At 45.1% G+C, this 23,259-nt stretch overlaps 2 protein-coding genes across 4 annotated transcripts in view; one reads left to right on the top strand and one right to left on the bottom strand.

Annotated features, from left to right (window-relative positions):
* Window positions 1-14,691, top strand: part of NSMAF (neutral sphingomyelinase activation associated factor) — a 107,556-nt gene extending 92,865 nt beyond the window's left edge. Inside the window, exons 23-37 of the mRNA XM_024742566.1 lie at window positions 402-453; window positions 552-672; window positions 1,033-1,164; window positions 1,884-1,926; window positions 2,237-2,400; window positions 3,842-3,950; window positions 6,249-6,307; window positions 8,475-8,542; window positions 9,303-9,370; window positions 9,778-9,901; window positions 10,835-10,918; window positions 11,798-11,948; window positions 12,390-12,492; window positions 12,620-12,729; window positions 13,656-14,691. Coding sequence (XP_024598334.1) covers window positions 402-453; window positions 552-672; window positions 1,033-1,164; window positions 1,884-1,926; window positions 2,237-2,400; window positions 3,842-3,950; window positions 6,249-6,307; window positions 8,475-8,542; window positions 9,303-9,370; window positions 9,778-9,901; window positions 10,835-10,918; window positions 11,798-11,948; window positions 12,390-12,492; window positions 12,620-12,729; window positions 13,656-13,750 — 1,483 coding nt within the window. The 3' untranslated portion in view covers window positions 13,751-14,691. The remainder of the gene's footprint in view (window positions 1-401; window positions 454-551; window positions 673-1,032; window positions 1,165-1,883; window positions 1,927-2,236; window positions 2,401-3,841; window positions 3,951-6,248; window positions 6,308-8,474; window positions 8,543-9,302; window positions 9,371-9,777; window positions 9,902-10,834; window positions 10,919-11,797; window positions 11,949-12,389; window positions 12,493-12,619; window positions 12,730-13,655) is intronic.
* Window positions 14,692-14,834: 143 nt separating this feature from the next.
* Window positions 14,835-23,259, bottom strand: part of SDCBP (syndecan binding protein) — a 32,150-nt gene continuing 23,725 nt past the window's right edge. For 2 of the 3 annotated variants that reach the window (XM_024742551.1, XM_024742550.1), the window contains exons 5-9: window positions 21,669-21,830; window positions 19,726-19,901; window positions 18,211-18,382; window positions 17,366-17,457; window positions 14,835-15,933 (exon numbers count right to left, since the gene is read on the bottom strand). In XM_024742551.1, coding sequence (XP_024598319.1) covers window positions 15,879-15,933; window positions 17,366-17,457; window positions 18,211-18,382; window positions 19,726-19,901; window positions 21,669-21,830 — 657 coding nt within the window. In that variant the 3' untranslated portion in view covers window positions 14,835-15,878. The remainder of the gene's footprint in view (window positions 15,934-17,365; window positions 17,458-18,210; window positions 18,383-19,725; window positions 19,902-21,668; window positions 21,831-23,259) is intronic. The other variant, XM_024742552.1, reaches the window with a different exon arrangement.

The following is a 23,259-nucleotide window of genomic DNA, read 5'->3' as shown; positions in this document are numbered from 1 at the left end:
CTAAGCTCTGCACATGTCTGTTTATAATCCCTTTTTGAAATGAGCCCTTAAAATAACTGCTGATTTTTCATGTTTAAGCACCTGCCCCTAGTGGCCCTTCGATGAGGCCATGTATGGGGGAGGTCCCTGGCCTGGACTTGGGGACACCCCCCCCAGGTCCATATCCCAACTCCTTGCTCACTCCCTATGTGGGCCCAGAGTTTTCTCTTCTGTGAATCCCCAGTATCCACATGAGCTCCTCTGATGGGGTAGCTCATGTGAATATTGGGGATTATGGATGAATGAGCGAGATGATGTCATTTAGGTAAAGTGTAGAATAGCACCCAGGCGCCTAGGAAGTGCTGCTGTTGCTGTTTCCATTCCCTAGATTTAAAATCAGTTGAATTTTTTTTCATATTTAGTATTGCAGAAACTTGGAAAAACTGTTTGGATGGTGCAACTGATTTTAAAGAGGTAAGCAGTTACCAAGCCAATGATTCACTGGGCTTGTGGTTTGTAACTGCTTTAAAAAATGTTACTGTTCTTTTTTTTTCTTCCCCTGAAACTTTCAGCTGATTCCGGAATTCTATGGTGATGATGTCAGCTTTTTAGTCAATAGTCTGAAGCTGGATTTGGGAAAGAGACAAGGAGGGCAGATGGTTGATGACGTAGAACTACCCCCTTGGGCACGGAGTGAGTACCACCTTGGAAGTGTTGAATTATAGAAATTCTCTACTTAGTCGTGCAATTTCAGTATTATTTAGTTGCTTAGATTTTTCAAATAACAGTATAATCCTCTACCTAAATGAGATGGTAAAGTCTTATTCCAAATTGTAAGTATTCTATGAGTCTGTGATGTAAAACCATTATTATGCATTCGAGAAAGCTAAGTGTTGTAAAAATGGTTTTTGCCTCTCCGCCCAACCCCCAAAATTGATATGATTGGGGGGGAGACTCATTAAGAAATACGTCCCTCGTGCCTGTCCCAGAAGCTCTGTCTGCATATGGATAGATGAAAGGAATGGGGTGTTTTGATCGAGTCTAACCTACTAGGTCCCGAGGACTTTCTCCAGAAGAGCAGAGACGCACTGGAAAGCGATTACGTGTCAGAGCACCTTCACGAGTGGATCGATCTCGTGTTTGGCTACAAGCAGAAGGGGAGGGATGCTGTTGGAGCCCACAATGGTGTGTAACAGTCACTGAAACTCCGTTTAGCGTTGGATGGAAACAAAAGCAACCCCCAGACTGAGCTCAGAGCAGCTTATTTCCTTAGCAGAAGCATCTTGTCTCAGTGGACGGTGCCTCCTGGCTCAGCAACCCCAGACTAGATACTGAATAAAAGGCGGGAGAGAAAGTGCTTTTGCTTTGCCGTGGTCCCAAGAGGTCTTGTGCTAGAGTCTTCTAATTTCAGCATGTGCTCTCCACCCCATTCCATCACTTTTACTGAAGCTCCATCAGAGTAGGGTGGGACGGTGTCCTTGGTTCCCACGAAGTCCCCAGAGTGTCTTTGGGACTGAGCGGAGGGAAGCCCGCGGTCGCCCTCTCCTCTTCGGGGCCGGTTCTTCCTCCGCCGGGCTTCTCAGCGTTGGCGACGGGGACGGGTGTGGACCTGACCCCTCACACGCCACACAGGGTGCTTTGCGCTCTCCTGGGGAGAGGCGTGCTGACCGAGAAGCACACTTGAGGTAGCAGACCGTCCCACGGCCGGTTGGATCGCTGCTCAGAAAAGATAATAGTTCAGCTTGATATTTACGCAAGCTGGACGTCATCAGGCTGTTTCGCAAAGTGAAAATCAGTTTCTTTGAATAATAGTTTAAAGTTGTTGAGTTTCTAAAATAAACAGAGTGTATATTGTAACAAAACAGCACATCTTTCAATAGTGTTTTACGTCTCTTTTTTTTCAGTGTTTCATCCCCTGACCTACGAAGGAGGTGTCGACTTGAACAGGTATTTATATGTCAGTAAGGAGTTTCTACATGAGTACAAATGACCTCTTTGTGTAAATGATTAGTGCAGTTATTTGATGATGTTAAGGTATGGAAATGTTACAGTGAATTCCGGCTTGCTTTCACCACTGTGTAAATTACCGAGCCTCAGAAATTAAAGATGTGTGATACGGTCTAGACGGTCCCGGCATGTAGCGTCTATTACTGTTTGAGGGTTAATCTCTCTCCTGTTGAATGCACAAATTTCAAGTGATGCAGATCAAGGAGCTTGCACCTAGAGGTCACCACGTGGTTTGTGTTCTGTCCTAAAGCATTGAGGACCCTGATGAGAAGGTAGCCATGCTCACCCAGATCTTGGAGTTTGGGCAGACACCAAAGCAGCTCTTTGTGACACCGCATCCTCGAAGGATCACCCCAAAGTTTAAAAGCTTGTCCCAGCCCTCCCGTTATAATGCTTCCACGGCAGATACTCCAGGTAAATTTTGAAAAGAGAATAAATAAACAATGTGAGCACCTTCTGTTTCTCTTTTCTGATTAAGACGTTTCTGAGGATTCTGGAGAGAAGACCAATCATGAACCCTGGGCATCTTAGAGATGATTCTGTGTTACTGTCTCACTGCATTTCTCCTGCAAACAACCAAATCTTTTCTGTTTTTTTATTTGTTGTTTTGTTGTTATGCTGTTGTTTTGTTTTAACTTTTGACCTTAAAGGAAATCAAATCACTTTTACTTTCTGGTAATTTAAAGAGACTTGGCAGTATTTTTCATTGTTGCTGTTATGTTCTTTCTTTTCTGAGGTTTGCCCAGCTGGTGTTTGATTCTTAGCCATTCTTGCGTTCTTGTTGATCCGCCCTGGCCGTGACTGCTGTAGCAGTCCCCGTCGCCCTGCTCGTTCCTGCTCTTTCCCAGGAACGACTTCCAGCGTCCTGACTCTCCTCTTCTGCCCCGACATGCAGATCTTGAATTCGGGGTGCTCTGTTTCCTTCATTTCTGTTTCCTTATTCAGTCATTTGACAGACATTTACAGAGTGTCTATGCCAGGTGCTAAAATGAACTTGACCCTGTGTCACATCTGGTATTTGGAAAGGGAGGAGAAGGTGCTCCCCTTCATCCAGTTTTCCACGTTTTACATTTCACATAGGACAGCCTCAGACCCCCAGGCTCCCAGGAGTCTGACACTGTATGGAACCTCGGGAGCAAAGTCGCTGGATTTCTCATTTTCTCCCGCTCTGCGCTCTGTCCCAGGAGTGTCCAGGCTTCTCGGGCCACACAGCTGGGCCTCTCGCGGTCACGTGACCCAGGGCTGGCCAGCAGCTCGTCTCTGGGGTTAAGTCATGAAGACTGGAGATTATCTCGTGATGCCCTTAAACCCGTGCTCTGCTTAGTCACCAGGCCCACCCACGAGGATTATCTTAAAAGGGAAATTGTTCCAGCCTTTCTTAAAACAGAAGTGAAGGGACTGGGGACTGCTTAGCTAGTCCTGTTCAGGAGCACGGTAGTAATTGGTTTCATCTCTTCTTCCTCTGTCTGGAAACCAAAAGCAAATGGCAGTGTTCTTAGGGAACTGTCCGGTTTATACAAAGATGGCTGACAAGGAAATGGTTACTCAGGGTCACAGTTCCTGAAGTCCCCAATTTGGGGGCGGAGTGAAAACTCTGCAAACACTGATAAAAGTATACAAAGACCGCAGTATTCAAAGATACTTTTTAATCTTTCTCCAAATGATTGCTGTTTTATCTCAATGATGCACCTCATTCTTCTCCCTTGACTAACATGGACCTTTTGAAGCAGCTCTGTTTCAGTGGACGTTTTGCTTTCTTGGTTATTTGATTTTAATAGAAAATCTTGTGCCTCTGACGCTTGTCGTCGCCGACCCTGGTCAGAAATTTAGCTGACTGAGCTGCCATTTAACGTAGTCTCTCCAGGTGAAGAGTCTTTTGAAGACCTGACCGAAGAAAGCAGAACGCTGGCCTGGAGTAACATCACCCGACTGCAGCTCCACGAGCAGCACAGAATCCACAAAGAGTAAGAACGTCTCGGCCGCGGCTACGCACATTGGGGTCTTGGCCTGGGGGTCTTGATTGGTTTTAATCCCCCTAAACTGTCCATAGTAGTGAACAGCCACCAGGGGTCAGTGTGGCATGGGAAAGCGTGGCACAAAATGGGTGTGTGTCATTTCTGCTGTCGGTCATTCTAGAGCACGGGACGGGGTCTGCAGACAGCAGGCAGCTGTGTGCCTCTCAGAGAAGTACACGGCCCCTCCAGTCCTTGATGGTGGGAACCTTCGGGGAGGAACAGGATATGTCTTACCCACGTGTTGCATTTACTGATACTGTCAGGGAAAATGTATGTTTTTAAAAACATGGGAACAGATGTGTGTGTTATGCACGCACAGAACATTGCAAAGTTCACTGCAGCACTCTTTACAGTAGCCGGGACGTGGAAGCAACCTAAGTGTCCATCGACAGAGGAGTGGATAAAGAAGATGTGGCACATACATACAGTGGAATATTACTCAGCCATAAAAAGAAACGACATTATTTGTAGTGAGGTGGACGGACCTAGAGTCTGTCGTACAGAGTGAAGTAAGTCAGAAAGAGAAAAACAAATACCGTATGCTAACACATATATGTGGAATCTAAAAAAGAAAAATAAAAGGTTCTGATGAACCTAGTTGCAGGGCAGGAATAAAGACTCAGACGTAGGAAATGGACTTGACATGGGGTGGGAGGGCGAAGCTGGGGTGAAGTGAGAGTAACATCAATGTATATACACTACCGAATGTAAAATAGTTGGCTGGTGGGAAGCAGCCGCATAGCACAAGGAGATCAGCTCGGTGCTTTGTGACCACCTAGAGGGGAGGGATAGGGAGGGTGGGAGGGAGGCTCAAGAGGGAGGGGACACGGGGTCATGTGTGTGCATATGGCTGATTCGCTTTGTTATGCAACAGAAACTAACACAGTGTTGTGAAGCAATTGTACTCCAATAAAGATCTATTAAAAAAAACTAACTAACCTTTTCTTCCCCAAAATCAGGCTTGCTGTTGGCCCTAGAGGGGTCATGAGTGTCCCTGGTCCCCTGTCTGCAGGGCTAGTGATGGACTTTGGTGGGAAGGCTGGGGAAGCACTGACCTTGCTGACCCATCCTGTTCCAGAAAAGAAAACTCAGGGCCAGGGACGAGGCCCACTGTTCTGCTCCAGGGCCACCGACGTCCTGTCTGACGTTTGATGTCACGTACACTTGGTCATGGGTGGGACGGAACGGGCCGGTCCCCGTCCGATCGGTGGCTCCAAATCAGAGCACAGCCTCCTGCAGAGCAACCCAAAGTCCCACCTTACTCGTTATAACAGCGGCTTTCCTTTGTCACCTTCTCTAAACGGCACGTGGAAAGGGGCCTTGTCACCCGAGGCAGTTGAAGACATGAGTGAACCTTTAAGAGAACGTGCTGGGACTGATACCAGTCAGGGTCCTTGGCCTCCTTAATCAATAGAAATTGATAAGAGGCCAGACAGGAGATTCAGGCAGGGCTTTACTGGGGCTCCTGCTGCCGTGGGGGGAGGGGAGTGAGAACAGACAGCAGGTGCCCTTGCTGGGCCCACGAGGCAGTGGCGAGCTGGTCCCCTCTTTGGGGTGAGGGCAGGGGTGTGTCCAGGGGTCGGCTGGAGCGGGGCTTAGGTGGCGTGCCCACCCCTTGGGTGGTGTGTGCAGGGGGCTCGGGCAGTGCCCTGCTTTTGCTCCCAGCTCTTCAGCAGTGGCAGTTGGGTTTTTTGGTCTTTTTGTATCTTGCTGCCCATAATTTGCCCCAGCTGTACACGCATGCAGTTATTTTCAGTTCCTTATAGTTTCACAATTTCTTTGTGTATCTGTTGCCGGAGGAGACGTTTGTCCGGGTGCAGGCTCTGTGGCAAAGGGTCCCCGGTCCCAGCCTGCCTCAGGACCAGACGGTGACATCGTCATTGGCCAGATGCTAAGTGATGAAGCGAGTGCAGTGACTGCTCGGGGGGCGTCGGTGGTTTGAGTGGCGGTCACCTAGCGTTACTGGTTATCCAGGGGGCAGACGTGGGCAGGCAGCCAGCCTTCGTGCAGGGTGGCCCAGGAGCTAAGGGTCGGGGTGTTTTCCAGCCGCAGGCGTTGTCAGGACAGAATTAGGAGTTGCCAAGCCATGACTTGCTAACGCCTGGTGGAAGGTGGGACAGGTCCCGCAGAACGAGCTGTGACGAAAACGATGACGGACACTTGGGCTGAATTAAATCAAGGCCTTGAAGGAGACCGGTCTCCTAGCACGTGGTTGATGGTAATTTATGAAACCTTGTTTTCCAACAGGGCAGTCACTGGAATAGCAGTGTCTCGCAGTGGGTCATCTGTCTTTACAACCTCACAAGGTAGGTTTTCCTACCTGAAAGGGGGGTTACCTGGAATCACAAATGTCCAAGTTTCCTGACTCGGTCCAGGACTGTACCTTCATGTGCTACCTCCACGTGAAATAAATTTTGAGCAGTTAGTTTGTTGTGTATTCTGTAACATTCCACAGTGATGAGCCAAAAACAGTAATGAAGAATGCCTCCCTGTTGCTGATAAGGTTTCCTAGGATTTGGGGCGGGCGAGAGCGTGTGCTGGGACCTTTCCCGCCCTGAGGGCCGAGCCACACACAGGGCGATCGTCGCCGGCACGGGGCACACGTGCTGTCAGCTTTTCACGTTCGTCACTGGGTGTGTGCTTCTGGGTGTGGACTGGAGGATTTAGCTCGAAATCTAATTCACACATTGTTAATGTCTTACACGTTACCAGAGTCACGCAGAAGCCCTGCAGTGGCTGGTTGATGGGACTTGTAACTAGCTTGATGACACACTGGAACTTCACTGTTTTGATCCTACAAAAGGGCTAAGCGTCAAGCCTCTGCTGGCAGCCACAGCGCTGCCCTTCCTGGCCGTCTACACCATAAGTCGTTGTTTATCTCGTCCCCGTCGTCCCGTTTGAAGCCTGCTGACAGGCGCGCCGGGGCAGCGGAGATGAGAAGCGAGTAGCTTAGCTGCCTGGTTTGGACAGAGTTCGTACCTGGCTGTGAGTGGCTGGCTACTGGCGCTTTGGTCGTTATTGTAGGAAATTCTGCTTTTCATCCATTAAGTTAAGGAAAGGTGCTGTCCAACTGCACACCTCCGGGTAAATCAGAGTTACTGCTCTCAGATTCTGGGATCGTGGCTTCACATCCGTAGCGTCCTTCCTTTCTCTTTCAAATATGATCTCAGATTGCGTAAAACAGTTTTCCACAAAGCGCAGAAAATGATCCCACTGTGGACCAAAGTTGGTTCACGTGCGGCGAACACACAGGGCCACTCCGGGGTCACCGAGACGACGCGGTGGCATGAGTGAGCAGTCGTGCTTTGCCAGGGTTCCTGCCGGTGCTACCACCCGAGACGAGACCCTGACCTGTTAGCAAAGCCGGCATTCTTGGCTGGATTTGTCTGTCATGGTTTGTTAAATCCCCCTGTTCCCTGTGCTGGTCTGACCTTGTAAACCGTGAGTTTTACGAGCATCAGGGCTTTAACCCTCTGAGGCTTATTAAGCCTAGCACTTCTTTGTGAACTTGCCAAATAAGGGGGCACAGGGGATTCTTTTCAGTCAAAAGCTTTTGTTTTTTTTTTTGTTTCTTCACCGTTAATAACTCACGTTGCTGATCTATATGCGTTTTTGTTTACACCTGCATTACTGACTTACGTATACCCTGACGATCACCCCAGAGCTACGGTTCTTCCTCAGAGGTGGTGTGTGTCCAGGCTTATGGGTGACCCCACGGGTGACCCCATCACCTGGGGGACCAGCTCTCAGCAGCCTCTGACATGATTACCTCTAGTACGAGAGGGAACCTCTGAGTTTGAGAAAAGCAGCTTTACACACCAGGCTGGCTGTTTTCTGTAGGACGCCCCAGTGCACGTCTGCGTGTTGGTGTTGGCAAAAATTAGGTGGAAATATTAGATTTTACTATACAGAAGACATTATTTGAAGCTCATCTGACCTTTTATTTATCATGCTGTATGTTTTCAAATTAGGAACCGTAATGTTACATATTGCAAATGTGGGATGTTTGGAGCACATTGTAATTTGCAGTCTTGTCGCTTAAGAGGCTTACCTTGATGCACTTCTAAAAGCTTCTGTTAGGCAAGGAAATTAAGAGCTTGGACATTGTAATTATTATTTAGAAAGTTAGTGCTTCTCTTCCATAAATGGTCATGCCCTACAAGGATATCACACCATAATTGGGCTATGTGAAAAGAAAAACACTGCCCAAATCTTTTTGTTTTCTTTAATATTAAAATTGCTCTTTTCTTCCTCTTTAGCTTCTGTCAGTAATTAGGCTTAAATCTGCCTTCGGTCATGGCTTTAAGTTGACCTCCTTGTTGTGGAGCCGCAGATCATAGAATTCCACAGACCATAGCGTCCTCGTCGGGGACATGACCCTCGGTCACCTCGCCTGTTACCTCTGCGTGTGCTGGTCATTTGTAAGGGTCAGGAAATCTTTCTTATATGTTTGCTTTGTCATTATTAAATTAGATTCTACCTTGAAGATGTTTTCCAAAGAATCCAAGATGCTACAAAGAAGTATATCATTTTCAAATATGGTGAGTTCATTTTAATTTCACATCAGTGTTACGGTGGAATTTCATGTAGCAGTTTGTTTTATATACATGCATATATGAGTTTGTTTCTTCCCAAACAGTCGGGCTTATTTCTGTTCAGAATGCCTTAGATAGATTCCTTCTAAGCTAGAAATTTTTTCAGGCTGCCTCTTTCTCATGTTATCGTGGTTTTATCTGTAACCTAGAAAGTAGAATTCTCCTTAGTAAATCTTGCCTTTTTTGGAACTGTCAGACTAAACGTCTGTGTGCTGCTTACATAACTTAATGCATTTCTGAGTTGATAGGATACCTAATACTAGAAAATCAGTTTTTCTGAAAAAATACATTTTATTGTTAATGTAAAGCATCTGAAAGATTCTGAAATTCCGTAAAGACTTTTGGAAGCTTTCCTTCCCCACCTGAATCTTGTAACCTCAGAGCTGGTGTTTGGATTCTTGAGGACAGTCCCCACCTGCACCCCTCGCGACTCACTCTGATGTGAGTAGGGGTCCCTCAGCCCAGGGCAGTGAGGACCATCAGGCTAGGTCCTCATGCACTCGACACCCTTTTGACTTTCCTACATTTGGGAAGAACCTAGGCATCTGGAATTAGCCAGATGAAAAGAAACTTCATGAATGTGAGGAAGGCCAACAGTGAACGGAATTTGAGCATGAATTTTGGGGGGAACCTGTAAGATAGCTTTACCCCATTAAGGATTCACTAAGTTTTGTAAATTATTAATGTTGGATCATTTGTATTTCAGGCTTTGTCATCGTGTTTACTTTTACCAGGAGATGCCACTGTCGTAAGCTCTTCGTGGGATAACAATGTGTATGCATCTGCGCGGGCCCCTTCGCGATTCCACACGCAGTGCAGCTCCCCGTGTGGACGTGAAGCAGGAGAGGGCAGATCTCCCGTTGTTTGCAAAAGGGAACAGATGAGGACAGTTGGGTTTGGATGTGATTATCTCAATCTAGTAATTTCTCCAGTCGGACTCTATTTTCCAAGAAGTTTTTAAATTGAGGTGAAAACACAGATGAGCCAGACCTGGAAATTTCTAGTTTTAAATTCACATTTTGAGTATTTGGTTTAATAACATGAGAACAAGTAATTAGTAATTCCAGTGGGCCTTAATAAGTATAGAATTAAATGACCTAAAGTTTCTTGAAAATGTATTTAAGAGTCTTAACATTAAGCTGGAATGCTGTCTTAATAGCTCTCGTTATCTTTTATGTTAGCTATTTTTACTCCATTGCATTTGGAAGACGCCAAGACACATTAATGGGACACGACGATGCTGTTAGTAAGATCTGTTGGCATGACAACAGGCTGTATTCTGCGTCATGGGACTCTACTGTGAAGGTTTATATACAATTTCTAAATTAAAATGTTTGGATAATACAAATATTATAAGCCATTCAGCTCCCTGCTGTTGATGTGTTGTCACTTTTTCACGAAGTGTGAGTGACGTATAAGGATGTGGAAGGTTATTGCCCGTGTTTAGTGTGTGCACATCTTAATATAAGAGGACGCTTTCCTGAGTTTGTCCTGTGTGTTCCGCTGGGGGTTGGGTGGTTCATTAGACAGCGGACTTAGAGGGAAACATACAGCAGCCCCTCTTACCTCACGCAGCTACGGAACTAGCAGTTGATCAGTAAATATCAAGTTAAAGTGGAGAATCGTTGTAAGGCAAGACATTGTATTTAAAGTCAGAACACAGAAACACACAGTCCTTCACCATTATTGACGTGGGACCATACTTGGCCTTTTCTTTGGAATTCTGCACTACTTTACTGCATAAACCACAGCGGTATTCATCCTCTTTGGTTTCCAATTTGCATTTATACAAACAGAAAGCAAGAACCTAAAACCATTAGAATTTCTTCAAGACGTTTTCATCATTTCTGTGCCCCCGCCCCTGAGGGGGACATTATTGTAGGTCAGTTTTCTTGCCTACGTGTGATTTCAGTAAATTTTTTTGGTGACTTGCCTTTTTGAGTTTTCTCAAAACCTTAATAGACACAACACTTACGCACTCTGATTTCTTTAGTTCACCCAATACTTAAGTCACAGCAGCAAGTGCAAGAGACGGAAGCAGACACGGGTACAGCAGACTCTCGGGAAGCACGTGGTGGTGGGAATAAAAGCTCAGGCACGTGGCAGAGGGACCGAGCCTTGCGACGTTTCATTTCGTTGGCAGCTGGGGAGTTGGTCAGTCAGGAGAGTTTTTCCTGCACGTGTTAGAAATGCTTTTGTAGTGTTTGCAACTACCTTCTGCAATGGGTCCCGTCCTAGGTGTGGTCCGGGGTTCCTGCAGAGATGCCAGGCTCCAGGAGACACCAATTTGACCTGCTGGCCGAGCTGGAGCACGATGTCAGCGTGAGTACCGGCAACAGAGCTGCACGGGAGCCCAGCTGACCCGTCCGGGGTGGTGGAGGTTCTTGGCTTCACTTGTGTGTTTACCATCTTTTGCTTTGCTTATTATTTTGCTCATCGGAGGGGAGAGCACAGGCAAACTCTCAGCTCGTTTCTTGGAGCTCTTTGGGCTTCCAAGTCTTCTTTGTCTCTTTTCCCCCAGTTTGCTGTTTCTTTGAGAATTAGCTACCGTCCAGCTAGACTTCCAAAAGGCCAGTGTCTGAGCACGATGTTGAATACCTGGGTATCCTCACACTATCGGGGCAACTAGATGTGTTTTCTGACACCAAGGGTGGAAAGGGGGCCCTCTGTCTAGGGTGAGGACACCAACCTGTCTGCGTGGTGCGTGCAGCGGGCGCACACAAGGCTGGCACCGCGTCCTGTTCACCCGCTCTGTCTCCACGAGGTCACGGCTGCATCTCCTGCCGTGGCCTGCGGTACTACTGCCTTTCCTCTGAGGTTGTGAACTGGTACCGAATCTGCATGGTCAGCAGACTGACTGGGGTTGAGACGTATTATTTACTGTGTAGTTCAAGAAGGGCGTGTGAGGATAACCCTGAGAGATGCCCACCTCCCCAGGTGATCGTGGAGCCGCTGTGCTCCGGGCAGTCCGGCACCCTGCTACCACTTATTACTCATGGAGTTATCATTCTGAGACTGTCAATTTTAGGCTTTTTAAAAGTTACGTTTACCCCAGCAATACTTCATTGTATTCACTGGCATATGAAGAATTTCACTTTTAAATGAATTATCATTCAGTAGGTGGTGTTGAAAGAATGGGCTGGGGAAACACAGCTCAGTGACCATGATTCTAAATGGAGTACTGTCTGTTTTCTCCTCTAGGTCGATACAATCAGTTTAAGCGCTGCAAGCACACTGTTGGTTTCAGGCACCAAAGAAGGCACAGTGACTATCTGGGACCTCACTGCAGCCACCATATTGCACCAGATTCCGTGTCACTCAGGGACTGTATGTGATACTGCTTTCAGCCCAGGTAGTATTAGCCTTTTTAATACAGGTAACACCAGGGGAACTGGAATTATTATTTTGAAATATATAATAAGAATATAAAAAGAAAAGCACTGTTTGCTGATAAAAAGAGGTTTTGCCTATGGGTAAGGCTGCTTCATGGTAAAATACGGTGTATGTGGTATTTGTATCAGAAAAGCCGTATCAGGTACTGTTCTTAATTCCTCACCTCGCTGGAGAAATTATAAGGTGTAAATGAATTCACACCAAAGGGTCATCAGCCCCAGTGTCTTAAAAACAGAAGCGTTTCAGGGAGAGGCTAGTCATCATTGGTTAAATACAACAAGTAGCTGTAGCTGTAGCTCAAGCGAACATTTGGGCCCTGGATTCAGCAGTAAAATCTCAGATTAATCTAAACCACACTCGTGAACTGTAACCCGTATCCACGTTCCGCCTTGTGTTTCAGACAGTCGCCACGTCCTCAGCGCAGGAGCAGACGGCTGTCTAAACGTCGTCGATGTGCAGACAGGAATGCTCATCTCTTCTATGACTTCGGAAGAGCCCCAGAGGTGCACTTTCTCGAGTTACTCGTGGTGAAGACATTTATGGATGGGCTCACGATCACGGCGCAGGGCCTGCTTTGGCCCTTCCTTCGTGACCAATGATGAAAGGATGATTTCTGAATCCTTCTTGCAGGTGCTTTCTCTGGGACGGAAATTCTGTTTTATCCGGGAGTCAGTCCGGTGAGCTGCTTGTCTGGGACCTGCTCGGGGGGAAGATCAGGGAGAGAATCCAGGGCCACACAGGTAAGCTGTCTGCCGCTGACCTGACTCCACCAAACCTGCTTTTCCCACCAGCAGACGAGCCCTTCTCAAGCAGAAAACTCCCCGTGTGTCCACTGTGCCGTGGATGTTCCCCTCCAGATCCTGGCTGGCCAGGCCATCTGCATCTCTTGGGTTGAGAGACATTCGACTCCAGAATGGAAGTTTTTAACTTCCACATGGAGAATTAAAAGCCAAGTAAAAGCTGTATGTGCATTTAATACATGCACACGGTAGAAAGAAACAATACAAAAGTAATGGAAATGGTACCAAAGTAATGAATCACAGTGGAAAGGAAGTCTTCCTCCCACAGACCCCCCACTCCCGGGCCTCATCCTGGGAAGACTGCAGCTGGGTTTCTGGAGATGTCTCACATTATTGAAGGATGCGCTGCTGTGTGCGTCAGCGTTCTGCCCGTTGGGTTTTCACTCTGCTTACATTTGCACGTCTTCCTCTCCTCTCAAGCACTTGGAGGATTTATGGTTAATTCTTGTAATGGCTATGGTTGTGTCTACTGACTGCCCACCTTCACTCTCTTCCCTCTGTCACTGTCGTGTGTGGTTATTTCTTCGTAACATTATACGTTGAAGTGACTTGTCTATGCCTTTCTTCCCCAGCTCACAAGCTTTAAATAACACTTTGACTCCTGATAGAAATGGAAGTAAACCAGCAAACTCACACCAATTCCCTACTTCTCTCATCTGCTGCCTGCCTTTTGTCACAGGTGTATATAATATTTGTATTCTGTTCTGCAATTCCCAGTTGCTTTAGCTTTACATTCAAATAGTTTGTTCCTCCCAAGTTCCTTGTACTGAGTAGTTATTCTGAGTTCATGCAGATTGTATTATAGGACAAGACCACGTGGTACCTCCTGGTCAGCTCACCCCCTAACCACACGTCTCTTCTCGCAGGTGCCGTAACGTGTATGTGGATGAACGACCAGTGTAGCAGTGTCATCACGGGAGGGGAAGACAGACAACTTATGTTCTGGAAATTGCAGTATTAAGTGCCTTTTCCTCAAATATTATTGAACTCTATGTAACGCTTTTTTAAACCAAACTTTTAAACGAACTGGTGAATGTGCAATTAGAGTAGTTAGAAGTCTTACCACATGAGAAATTAGTGGTTTTAAACTTTATGAATCATGGTGACTTCACTGAAAGCCATTAGTTGTCATGCTCTAAGGCAGATGGAGGTGTGGCAGTACTGGGGAGAAAAACGTTAACACTTGTTAGGCAGGTGGTCAGCCCAGGATGACGATGGTCAGAAGCCAAGTTTGGGTGGCAAAGAGCATAGCTAAGAGAGACTAAACCAGCTGGGGAAACTTCCCAAAAGCACTGAACAATTTAAGGACTTTCCAAGAAAATGTGAGTGTTCTCTGCTGCCGAGTCACCGTTCTGTCTTCCTACTCGGCACAACTGCTGCCCACTGGGTTTCGGGATGTGTGTCCACGGAGTGCTTACTTTCTGTAACCGACTGGCCCCGATTCTAAGAACCTGGGGAAGGATTAGCAGTTCTTGGGAACAGTTTATTTCATTATAGCTATTAAATGCCCATCTTTTCTATGACATTAAAAATATTTTTCTGTAATGAAAGCAGTTTTCATTTTCTCATTTAAATGATTTATTAACGAAGTACTGGGTACTTCAAGTACTGATCCTTCTAGAAAACCATACTGAGTACCGTGAACATCCTCCTCTGCTTCAGTAACTATCTTCAGGCCAAAGTCCAGATAACGAGGTAGAGAATCAAACTGAGAAACGTGCCGTGCTTGGCTTTTCTGAATTTCACACGAGGTAAGCTGTGAAGCAGTAGCACTGACGACCTCTGAACCGCAGCAAGTATGTGACGTAAGATCTTTCTACACCGTTTACAAGCCCTGGTGTATGCTGAATGTTAACTGTGACTCGGCCTGGGTGCCCCCAGGGAGATCAGTAGGCTCAGTGCAGTCCAGCTTCCCGGCTGGAGGCCCTTCTCCCGCCACTCAGGCCCCCTCAGTACAGAGGGGCTTTCCTCAGGCTCCCGGGTGGCAGCCGCTCTGGGAGATGAATGTCTCCCACAGGCCTACTGTTTCCAATGATGCAATAACAGACAGACTAAAATCTAACTTTATTTATACATTTTCAATTAAAATAGAAGAGGCATAAACCAAAGAGAAGGAAAAACAAATCAGGATGAAGTGTCGCTGTCATTCTGTTTGCAGGGAGGGGTCAGGAAATGGAGCAAATTAAGACAGCCCAGAGCAGCTGCGTTACATGTAAGTGCCGAAACCAGGTATTATCCCACTTCATCTACACATGGAAAAGAAGTCAAAGTTTCTCCTAGTGAGTACAAGAATTTTTACATTACATATCTAGTGATTCATTTCTCAGAAAGTGACACCAGTAACTTTGAGAGGAAAAGTTTCCATTACACAAGGACTAGAAAAGCTCAACTGCGGCTAAGCAGCTGTGCTATATTGCTCAACATGTACCCTTACACTGCTCTGGGCTACTGTCCGTGTAATTGCATCGGGGGTTTTAGAAAGGCAGCAAGAGTTTGGCTTTTATTCTAGATTTGTTAAGGTGACAGTCCAAGCCTATTAAGTAAAGGTAGTTAAAACGTAATGATAGTCAGTACAGTCTTGCAGCCTACATACACTGTATAATAATGCTTACATGGAATGAAACCAGTGTTAATTGGTGTTTTATACAAACAGAACTGAAAGAAAAAAGTAATCATTCTAAATGCACTATGGTAACAGTAAAAATGCACATATACCCTAGAACTAAAGTGACATGAACGAACAGCACTACCTGATAGCCAGGACTGAAGGTGACTGGTTCCAACCGAGCTGAGCCTGGATCAGTCATCCTAATGACCCGGGTTGTAAAAGCATCTGGTTTCCACTAAAGACACTAGTCTACAAAAGTAAGTCTTTCAACTGTAAAATCAGGATAAGGCTACAACTATCTTGAAGTCTGAACAAGATGTCGGATCAGACAGTAAGATTCCCAGCCCTACCGTGAGACAGGAAGGGCCTCATGCAGCATATGCTTGCTGGCTCCTAGAAAGCTTCATGTGCTAATAGAAAGGTACGTTGCCAGAGATGTAAACGGGAGAACTTCAGTGAAGTTTGTACTGCGCCGCGGCTTCTAAACCTCAGGAATGGTGTGATCCATCAAGCTTTTCATAATGCTTGGTGCCATCCTACAAGAGAGTCACTTTTATTAAATACTGAGAAAACTCCAAACTAGCACTGTTAGCATCAAGTTGGAATGCAGGGGAAGGTTTTGTTTTTTTTTTAATGAGTTCAGATCTAAAATACCCAGCGTGAAAAGCTATCTGCATCCTGGCTAGTAAAGTTAGATAAGATACAGAAAAGTCCTTGTATCAAGGCTGGATAGTTAAGAAGACAGAAAACGACAATGCCACTTGTTGGCAGGAAGTGGGTGGGAGCTATTACTGGTTTAAGAAAAGTGAGCTCTTGCAGGATCAGTCCTGACAACTCTCCCTGCCAAGACCCCAAGAGCGGCTAGCTGCATTCTACCCAGAAGCTGAAACAAACCATTACCGGTGGTATGTTTTTAATATTTTAAATTCTATTTCCACGTGCAAGGTAGATTCTGCAAGAAGAATTCGACGCTGGCTGAGCCAAGCCAGAGCGTAAAAGCTGCTGGGCAGACAGCCCTGGCCACCCCCTTTCTGTTCTCCGTCCTCAGCTTTCCAGGCCCAGCCCTGAGGACGGACAGCACACGCCACACGCTCTGCTGCCTCCTGAGATGCTCCCGGGAATCAACCCCTGTGCCACCAGAGAAGCCTTGGGGGAACAGTCTTAAGAACCTGCCTGCCAGTTCAGGGACAGGGGTTTCAGCCCTGGTCCGGGAAGATCCCACATGCCACCGAGCAACTAAGCTCGTGTGCCACAACTACTGAAGCCTGCGTGCCTAGAGCCCATGCTCCGCAACGAGAAGCCGCCGCAACTAGAGAAAGCCTGCACGCTCCCGGGAATCAACCCCTGTGCCACCAGAGAAGCCTTGGGGGAACAGTCTTAAGAACCTGCCTGCCAGTTCAGGGACAGGGGTTTCAGCCCTGGTCCGGGAAGATCCCACATGCCACCGAGCAACTAAGCTCGTGTGCCACAACTACTGAAGCCTGCGTGCCTAGAGCCCATGCTCCGCAACGAGAAGCCGCCGCAACTAGAGAAAGCCTGCACGCAGCAACAAAGACCCAACACAGCCAAAAAAAAAAAAAGACTGTTTCTCCAACACCCCACATGCAAGAATTCTTCATGAACCACAAGCAGGTGTCTACGGAGCGGAGGAGCTGCAGGCAGACCACAACTACGATTTCACTGAAAACTGAGACGAGAGCCTGCCCACCTCCCTTTTTCTACTAGGAAACATCAAAATTTAGGAAGTGGATTTTATTCCATACTTGGGAACTGGTGAGGAGTCATCCTTACCAACCAACTCCTCTGATTTAAATTTACTTTAAATTTCTAGATAATTCTAGATAATGCCGATGTCATCTCTTAGGTAAAAAAAAAAAAAAAACCCAAAGGTTTGAGAATTACAAGAAGCACAGTGCTTCTGTGAGGTCACATGAACGTAGCATCAGATTGAAGAATTTGTCTACTTACCGTTTAATAATATGTTCAAATATAGAAGCAGGCATGATTGTAATAGTAATTACATTCCCAGCTGTTGACAGTATGTCTGCAATTTGAGAGTCCTGTTGAAAACACACAATGAAAATTAATTCTACTGAGGCTTTATTAAATACATATAAAACATGTCCTCTCAGACATATGTCCTCTCAGGTTTTGCTAATGTCTCTAAAATCGTCTCTAAAATCCTGACCCTTGGTATTTATAGTTTTTCTAGTTTCTTTACCAAGTTTTTAATTCAGCAGAATCACAATTTCATGAGTGGTAACTGTTAAGTAAACCGAGTTGAAAATGTCAACCAACAAATCATTCTTCTCATCACTTACGATCAAATCACTGTCCCCATATACAATATTACCACAGCCCCTTGGCTGTGTATTCTTAACCCAGGTTAATGAAACGAGCAGGTCTTAATGAAAACCTTTAGACCTCAAAATAGTTCTATTTAGGAATATGTGGAGGGAATAAACCATAAGAATGAAGTACTAATCTGAACATAAACTAGTGCACATTTCCTACAACTCCTGGATTGAAAAAAGCAATCATTCATCCAGAGTGTCCTCAAAATCTTCAACGCTCAGGTCTCCACAGTTCTAGGTCGAGGGACTTCAGAGAGCTAGCCTAGCCCTGCCCCCACCCCCGCTACAGGAGCCACAATTCCAGGTGGTAGCCCCAGCCTGAGAGCACGGCCAGAGCCCAGGACCCCACTGCATTTCTACATGTTGGTCAATAACAGCACCAGTGAAATAGACAAATGAAAAAGACGCTTTTGCTAAAATCAAACTGCAGTAGAGCGAGTCCTAAGTTGTGCTCCTGACCTTCAGTCCAATGACATTCTGTCCGTTGACCTCACAGATGTTGTGTTCCGTGAGAAGACCGTTTCTAGCTGCAGAACTATTTTTCACTATGGATGTGATTTTTCCATTTTTAAAGACAAAGCCAACATGTCCAGTACTGTCCTTATGCATGGTAATTGTCCGTTCAAAGGGCCTGTAAACATAATGGCTTCAATTAAAACTTTAATTCCAAAGTAAGCATTTTCATGGATTTCCATTCTGACATACTGGATACTTTGTCACAATAAACTCACTGCTTCCAGTGAGAGCTACTTTGTATGGATGGCACAGGTCTTGTGCATCTTAGTGCAAAAGATGACTTTTTAAGAAATTCTCTCCATTACGGTTTGCCTGCCTTACGATTTCCTTCTTATAAGCATCAAAGACTTAACCTTCATGCAGTTTATCAATATGCTCTTCCCTTGAAATTACAGTACTCGCTGTAATTTAACATGAAGACAGGTTTGAACAAAAATCAGTCTTAAAAATGAATTTTTATCTTTTTTAACTTATTTTGTTTAGAACCTTTAAAATATTTCTCACATCTTGATTTCGAAAACTTTATAGAAGATATTTTTGCTCTGTTTTAGAAGAACCACAGAAGCAGCGAGACGGAAGTTCCCCAGCCCCTTAGGAGAAAAGGCAGTTAAGACGGCCGTGTGCTTGCGTGCGCCGGCCGCCCGCCAGCTGCACCTGCCCACTCTGCAACTCTGCTGCCACGTGACTGCACAGGTTTCATGACAAAATACGAACTGCACGTTATAAACTTCACAACAGTCATGTCTTCGTGTTAGTCCAAGTTACTTTTTGAAATTTTCCTTAGATATAAAGCAAAGGTGGCATTCCTCTACAAAATGTTTACCACCTACCATGTGTGATATGGAAACACACAGGTAGATAAAACAAATTTAACTAAGACGAATAAAACCCCCAAAGCTAACAATGTGATACAGGTCCACTCTCAACGCCCATGTGGCCGGGAAGGAAGCCCACAGTACATGTGCTGAATGTTTCCATTATAAATAAACAAGCTAAAGAAAGCGTTCCATCCTCCCACCTGACAACTAGAGCCTCATCCACCCAAAAGGCCAGACTGGGTTTTCTGAACCCGCAGACCCCGTGGAGTTCTGCAGGGGCCCTGCACCACGTGTCTACCCTGAGCAGGAAACCGGAAAGCAAGGCTGAGACGCCCGCTGCTCAGTTACCTTTCTATCCTTCTTTTCTATTTTCTAGAGAAACAGATTAAGAAAGGAAAGTGACTTCTTAGAGGACCAACTTCTATAAGCTCTGGAATAAAGTGTATGCTAAACCAGAATGCTATTTTTAAAAAGTCAAACTACGTAAGAAAAATCTGCACTGCACAGCTGCAAGGGTAGAAGGCTAACCAGTAACATTTGATCATTTTCTGCAACAAAATATTATATTCACAGAACCTTAAAAGCCCAAGAAAAGGAAAACGAGTCTTGAGTTTCCCCGTGGACTGTTTAGCCAGCTCACCTGTCACGAATGGTCATAGTGATCTTCTCTCCAAAAGCCTGCTTGAGCACCTTGTGTGCTCGGTCGGAGCTCCAGCCAGCACAGTTCTCCCCGTTGATCTGGAGCACCTGGTCCCCGAATCGCAGACCAACCAGCGAGGATGGAGAATTGGCCTGGACCAGCTGAACAAATATACCCTAGAGAACAGGAAAATCACCGGTCATTTACCACTGTTACATGTTTAAAAATGCTGGAAAATTAGGAACCAACTGGTTAGGAATCTACCCTATTTAAAAATTTAAAAATTACATGAGTTGTGTCATTATCCCCAAGAACGAAACTGAAAATTTTATCAAGGCAGTACCCTAAGAAATAGGTAAAAAAGTGAGATCTCAGTGGTAATTTCTACCTCAAATCATGACCCACCCGACCAACCTCCATCACCCCCCGCCCCCATCTTGGAATAAAAAGATTAAGGAAAATAAAGTCAGATTACTATAATAAATGTAAGCTTCTATGAGTTTGATAAAATACCAAACAGGTATTAGCACCTGATCATTACTTAGGGGGAAAGGGAGTAAAGTGTTAGAAGTTGTGTGATTTCTCTCCCAGTTTAAAAAACGATAGTCTAAGGTCAGAACTCTACCTTTTGAGCTGAAGAATTCCTTTGCCCACTTGCTAAACTATGCATAATCACTACGATTAGATTTAACAGCCTAAAAAGGTGGGCACATTCAATACCATTCCAGTTAAAAGAACCTACTATGAAGTGAATACAGAAAACTCAAGTACAATTAACTGAGAACTAAACCCACAGGGATGTTTTTACTTATGTAAACTCTCAATCTCAGATGTTGCGTACAATATAAATAAGTAAGCATAAAGGAAAAGGAAGCATGGTAAAACATCAATACGAAAGCATTTGTAAGGCTGGATCCTTTCTCCCACCTTAAGCTGGGTCAGACATGATGTCGCATGTCTTACACTTTAGGGCGGTGCCTGAAACTAGGCGGCACCCAGCAAAGTGGCTGGACCAACGAGCTTCGGCCAAGGGGACAAACCCACTGCAAGGATGACTGCTATGGGGGACGGGCTGTGAAGAGTGTGGTCTCCTCCTCCTTTAGGACAGAGGAAGGGGCAGCAGTATACTCTATTCACCGAACAGGAAGGGAGGGCAGAGACGTCCGAGCTTCCCAGAGCAGCAAGCTCACGTGTCTTGCAAAAGCAACGAGTGTGCAAAGACAAACACAGTGCCCTCAGCCACCTTCCGCCGTGGGCCACACCATCCTTTTCTATGTGCAAAGGTGGTCACACTGAGCTAAGAAGACCGAAGACTGAAAAGGAATCCAATAAATAATGCCCAAACCCACAAATCGGGGTGAAGACTCAGCACATCCTCAACATTCCTGAATGTTTCCTCAGAGTAACTGGGTTTAATTTCTTCAGTCTGGTCAGGTGAGAGGCAAAAGTAACCCTAAAGTACTTTTGAAAGTCACTGTTGCCTAGAAAATGCCTCATTAAACCCTAACTGAAGGATGGAAATAACAGACCTGTAAAACCACATTACAACAAGTTCTATGATCTTCATTTAGTTTAAAAACACACATCATAAGACCACTGATTCTCACCGGTCAGTCTTCCCTTAACTTCCTCATGTGTTGCCCTATTTCAATGCCAGAATTCTACTTGTATAAACTGTTATGTTTACAGGCAGACTAATCAACTTTATTCCAAGAAAAGGACTCAAAAAAGAAAAAAAAAATTTCATTCAAGGTAATGCTGGAAGTCCCAACTCTGCCTCTTCAGAACGGGGCGGCGTCTCCACGTGGAACGTCAGATTTAAAATACTCTCGATCACAGAGCACCATTAAAACTACTTAAAGCACCTACATTTAAAATTATTCTAACGTTGATCACTTAGTAACTATTTAGACAAATTCAAATAAACAATACAAAATACTCACATTGTCTATGGATTTAAGCCTGAGCCCGATTTTTCCATCTTGATCCTTACACAAAATGACTTCCCGAATCCCTTGCTTAATTTCTGCTCTGCGGATTCCAGCATCATTACCAGTTACAGGAGCCACCATATAGTTCATGCTGGAAGCTCTTGCTACCAACTGCTGACAGAAACACACACAACCTGTCAATATTTAGAAACATTCTCCCTGAAAAAATCTAAAATGATAAGTTACTTGAGTATATTCAGTTGTGGTTTCCCAAAATATAATCTGAAAATTATTTCCTTCAGATAAAATTTGATATTTTGCAAAAATGACTTTTTTTTTTTTAAACTAATTCTTCAGGTAACTTATTCCCACATACGTGTCTCCAAGAGACTGTCTGCTGCCTTGTGAATTCACTGGCATCTATTCCATTCCATGTGTACTTTGGCTTGTCTTCAAGCCAAATTATCCTTGAACGTTATAAAGGCCATCTCATACTATTGAAATTCACTCAGCATTTTCCAGAGGGTTCTTTTATATGGCCTGATCTTCAACAACCTACTTAGGCTTTCAGAGTTTCTATAAAAGGGGAAAACTTCTTAGCTCACAGCTCCACTGTAAGGATGAAAAGTGCATGTTATACGAGTGCTGACACACACAAGACACTCAAATGGTATTTCTCGTCCCCAGTGATAAACATCTATGGATTAACCAACTGAACAGACACACCAAACAGCCCTAGAATAGCTATACTAGGGACTCTGTCAGGTACCATTGTTTCAAGTTCCTCATTTTTTCAAGTTTTCTTGACCAAAATCAGTTTATTGTTTTAAGTGGACCCTGGACCCTCTACCAGAGACAGTGAGGGAAGAGCTTATTTATTACCAAGGCTTCTTAATTGGAATCTGTCATAAAAAGCTCTGATCTACCTAGTAATTGTGATGCTCAGAGCAGCAATGATAGGGAAAGAGGAACCACCGTTATACACATACCACAGACCGCAAATCTTTTCGTCCAGAATTCATGGTAATTATGATACCATATTCTAAAGTTGATGGTCTATCGGAGTAACACACAGAGCTATACTACAAATTAGAACACAATACCAGAAAATGTAACTTTTGAAGAATTACAAAAAGTCAACGATTATAGCTGTGAGAGCACAGGAAAATTAGGTAATAGGATAGAAAAAGAAAAACTTAAGAAGCAAATGAATTATTTAGTTTAGCTGGAATATAGGACCAAAAAAGGAGCAGCTTTGGAGCGGCCTTACTTTTGGAAAAGAAATCTTCATTCTTTCCACCAGGTTTTGTTAAGCACTTGCCTAGTATTCTCACTAAGAAGACCGCATGATCAACACCACGTGACCTCCGCCCCCTCCTGCCCAGGGCAGCTACAATAACCTTCCAGATAGTCTCCCTGCCTCCATCTTGCCCTCTATTCATGTGCCACACAGCAAGCACAGAAACCTTTTTTAAATAAATCCGATTATGTCACTCCCACAACTCAGAGCCCAATCCCTTACCATGCGCTACGAGGCTGCAGGCCACCTGGCCCTGACTACCCTTCCAATGCCAACCCCTCCAATGCCATCTGCTACCATGTT

Source organism: Neophocaena asiaeorientalis, unplaced genomic scaffold (assembly GCF_003031525.2).
Source record: "Neophocaena asiaeorientalis asiaeorientalis breed wild unplaced genomic scaffold, Neophocaena_asiaeorientalis_V1.1 scaffold226, whole genome shotgun sequence".
Lineage (NCBI taxonomy): Eukaryota > Metazoa > Chordata > Mammalia > Artiodactyla > Phocoenidae > Neophocaena > Neophocaena asiaeorientalis.
The sequence above is the reverse complement of the archived record's forward strand: the minus strand, read 5'-3'. Positions and strand labels throughout refer to the sequence as shown.